This window comes from Magnolia sinica, chromosome 18 (assembly GCF_029962835.1).
Source record: "Magnolia sinica isolate HGM2019 chromosome 18, MsV1, whole genome shotgun sequence".
Taxonomy (NCBI): Eukaryota; Viridiplantae; Streptophyta; class Magnoliopsida; order Magnoliales; family Magnoliaceae; genus Magnolia; species Magnolia sinica.
The window spans coordinates 35065521-35069354 of NC_080590.1; the positions used below are offsets into that span (position 1 = coordinate 35065521).

At 41.1% G+C, this 3834-nt stretch overlaps 1 protein-coding gene across 2 annotated transcripts; it reads left to right on the forward strand.

The window, feature by feature from the left end:
• The first annotated feature begins 1844 nt into the window (after positions 1-1844).
• LOC131233601 (auxin-induced protein 22D-like) lies at positions 1845-3578 on the forward strand. 2 transcript variants are annotated; one of them, XM_058230381.1, is made up of 4 exons: positions 1864-2353; positions 2479-2684; positions 2943-3030; positions 3169-3578. In XM_058230381.1, the coding sequence occupies exons 1-4, from the start codon at positions 2142-2144 to the stop codon at positions 3242-3244; spliced, it is 582 nt and encodes a 193-aa protein (XP_058086364.1). In that variant the 5' UTR covers positions 1864-2141; the 3' UTR covers positions 3245-3578. The 2 variants fall into 2 exon arrangements, 1 of the variants encoding a protein (XP_058086364.1); XR_009165295.1 differs by lacking the exon at positions 3169-3578 and having other exon boundaries at positions 1845-2353; positions 2479-2789; positions 2851-2963.
• Positions 3579-3834: the final 256 nt, after the last annotated feature.

The window sequence follows — 3834 nt, forward strand, 5'->3', positions numbered from 1 at the left end:
ACAGCCGTACGTGTGACATGGTGCAGGAATCGTACCTTTCAGTTGGTGGGCCTAACTTTGAATAGTCCAAACATAAACATCACATCATTCCGAAAATCCTGACCATCTACTTCTCAGCGTAAAATGGTAAGTAAAGACCATCACTTTTCAACAGTCCACATTCAATATATAAATGTTTATGGATCGAACGGTCTGGATCAACTCACGAAAAGATTTTAGATCTCTAAGCAATCCATAGTAGGGCCCACATGACGGATGGTTCTGATAACCAGATGCATGTACGAGTATGGTACATGCATTAAGAGGGCGTTAACTCCGAGGTGCTTATAAATGTTTGCTATTTTCAAAATATCAAGCCATATTATACTCTGGAGGCCGGACGGTATGACGCTTGATAGTCAGGCACCCAGGACTTGTACACGTGGCAAATATAAACTCAAATAAAACCGACTAAATTGTGGAAACCACTACCTTCAAGTCACAATCCTAAAATACCATTGGTTGAATAATTCTATCATCTGATTGGTGGACACTTGTTGGTAAGTATAGAATCATTTCACTTTTCATTTTTAACCGTCAAAATAAATATCCATCAATCCGATATTCATATAATAAAATTAATTCTAATTCTTAGTCAATTGAAAATCTGAACTAGGGTTAATATTTTGGACGGTTCATCTTGAATCATTTATATACCATTTATGGAAATTTTAAGTAATTTCGAAGTGCATGCGTATCATCCATCACAGTCTACCAGAGTATCAGAGATTTTTTTTCATCCATATCTATCGTGATATTTTACATTTTCTCGTGATAAATTGGGATGCCCATGATTCTCCCACATGCCATGTGCTGCCCATGCTCTAATAAATCCGAGACCCGGTGGTTACTCATCACATGGTCATGCCATCCCCATCCATGACACTATCCGTGGGGCCCGTTCACGTGGGCTGCTCCCTCCTTCCCATCCAACGGTCCCTGCTTCTCTCCGGCGTTCCCAAGAACGCATGTAGACCATCCAAACGCCCCCCTTTTTTTCAATATAGTAATATACTATATAATGCTCCACCGGAGTATATGGTGGGGCCCATGATTTTCGCTGATCTAAACCGTTTGTGATAGGATCAAACAGTCAGTGGCCGATGGCCCAAGCAGTTGAAAATAGACGCTTAAGAAAGGTCAGCTTCCAATGTAGAAAAATCCTCCCAATCTGTGAGGTTTTTAGCGTATGGAGCATCAAAGGTGGGCTCCTTCATATCAACGGTTTGGATCACTAATCCATGGGCCACACATGCAGGAATGTAAATCCAAGCCATCTCTACATATTCTCGCGTCGAGCATCCCAAAATAATTCATGCCCTGGCAGAGTATGGACCATCCTTACTCATCCACACGAATACTTCAAAGTGACCCACATTTATCCCAATCCAAACTGTTCAGATGGTGGGCCCCATTATAAATAGGACATAGCCCAAAATTCACTCTCAAAGAATAATCTAACCACCCGATTTCTAGCAATCAAATAGACGGTCAAAATCAAAACAATCCAACACCCACATTCAATATAGAAATTTCCACTAATCAGATGCCACGATCCATCCCATCAATCAATCTGACTTGGGGTGTATGCCGTACCTAAACTGACGGTTCGGGACGAAGTATGTCCATGCACGTGTATAGATAGAAATACTCCACCAACGCATCCAAAAACTACTCTGACTCTTCAAATTGGACGGCTGAGCTTGTCTGTCCCTTGCCATGGAATTGAGGAGCAGAACCCTCAAAGGTGTTGAACATGTGACCGACAGCTTATCTGTACATGTCCCGAAATTCATGCATTTGAGGGAAAGATACCTTAAATAATGTCACAACCACCCTTTCGTACTACCATCTATCTATAAAATACCCATGCATTCCACCAACCTTCATCACCAAAACCCTAGCATTCCTACACTCACCTGAAAAATCACCTCATCTACACCGGAATTGAATTTCACCGGAGATTCATCCATACAACGTCCCTTTGAAGAAGTTGGTACCCTTGTATCAAACAATTGAAGGTTGGATTTCATCGAAAGATAAGGCCTAGTTGACCGTTGTGATTGATTTGGCCACATAATAGACGTCGATCAACGGAGAAGATGGAAATTGCGGCGACTTACGAGACCGATCTCAACTTTAAGGCCACCGAGCTCAGGCTCGGGTTGCCCGGGACCGACTCAAACGATAAACGGACACCGTCGGCTGTGAGAAGCAATAAACGGACACTCGCCGCCGACTCGGCGGAGGATTGCCTTTCGAAGAGCGGTTCCGATGCCGGGGAGAGTGATCGGGACGCTGCGCCGGTCGCCAAGTAAGTTTGATAGAACGATTAACTGATAAACATAGAATTTTGTTAGGATGTGAAATGGGCCATTCTTTATGTATGGTCTAGATTTATTGGATAATGGATTGATGGGGTGCATGGAATTATTGCAGGGTGCAAGTGGTTGGGTGGCCTCCGATCAGATCCTACCGTAAGAACAGCTTTCAGGCGAAGAAGACGGAGGCCGAGACGGGTGGGATCTATGTGAAAGTTAGCATGGATGGAGCTCCTTATTTGAGGAAGATTGATCTAAAGATCTACAAAGGATATCCAGAGCTACTCAAGGCCTTGGAGAGCATGTTCAAATCTTTCACCACAGGTAATAATAGAATCATAATGAAAAAGCTCGACTCCACTCGACTCGAATAGCCCAGATTTCAGTAAGGCTCGAGAAAAACACAAGTTGGTCTTGAGAAAACCCCGAGTCGGCTCGAAGAGGAAAAAAAAAAAATATCATACTGGTTGGTTTTTTTAGTCAGACTCAGCTCGAGCCGAATTTTCATGTTTTCAAACTATGATTATCTTGATCGTGGTATGGCTGATGATGGTTTTTCTTGGATTTATTTTTTTTTTTCAGAGAGGGAAGGTTGCAAAGGGTCTGATTATGCACCCACATATGAAGATAAAGATGGTGATTGGATGCTGGTTGGAGATGTTCCATGGGAGTAAGTTTCTTTATCTCAAGTTGTGTTATTCTATTACCAAAAGAAAAAAAAAAATAAAGGTTCTATTTATCAAAAAAGTGGGTGTATTTATCATATAAAGTGCTTATTTTCTTATTCTTCATGTGCTATTTTTTGCAGTATGTTTATCTCCTCATGCAAGAGATTGAGAATAATGAAAGGATCTGAAGCTAGAGGCTTGGGATCAGGTGTATGACATACACACACACACACACACCAAAACCCTCGAAAAGGATGGAGAGAAACAGAAAGGAAGAGAGAAATACACCACATGAGATGCAATCTTCTCAGCTTGGGCTGTCCAATTTGGTGACCAAAGGCTGTAATTTGGGTCCCTCCATTTCATCATCTCATGATGAAGGGATGCCCCTAAATCTCATTCTCTTGATGACCACAAGATCCAATGGGTTGTATTGAATACTTTTGTGTTGTTCTTGTATTTGTAATAATACCTTCAAACCAAAACAAAATATAGAGATAAAAATATTGCTTGTTATGCAATTGTATAAAAGGAAATTTTACATGGTTCTCTTGTCTTGTTTTTATGTTTTGGAATGTATTATTAAGGAAAATGAAAGTATAGAATACATATATGTTGTGGAATTGCTTGTGTTACAGAGAGAAATGCACAAGTTTTGGTACAATATTTGTGTGTATTCTCAAGATAGAGGCATCTGAGAGCCCACCATGCATGTTGTATATGTAGAATCCACTCCGTCCATCTAGTGTGAACCTTGAATTCTAGGATTGGGGCCAAAAATCAGGGACATCCAGAACGTACGTATA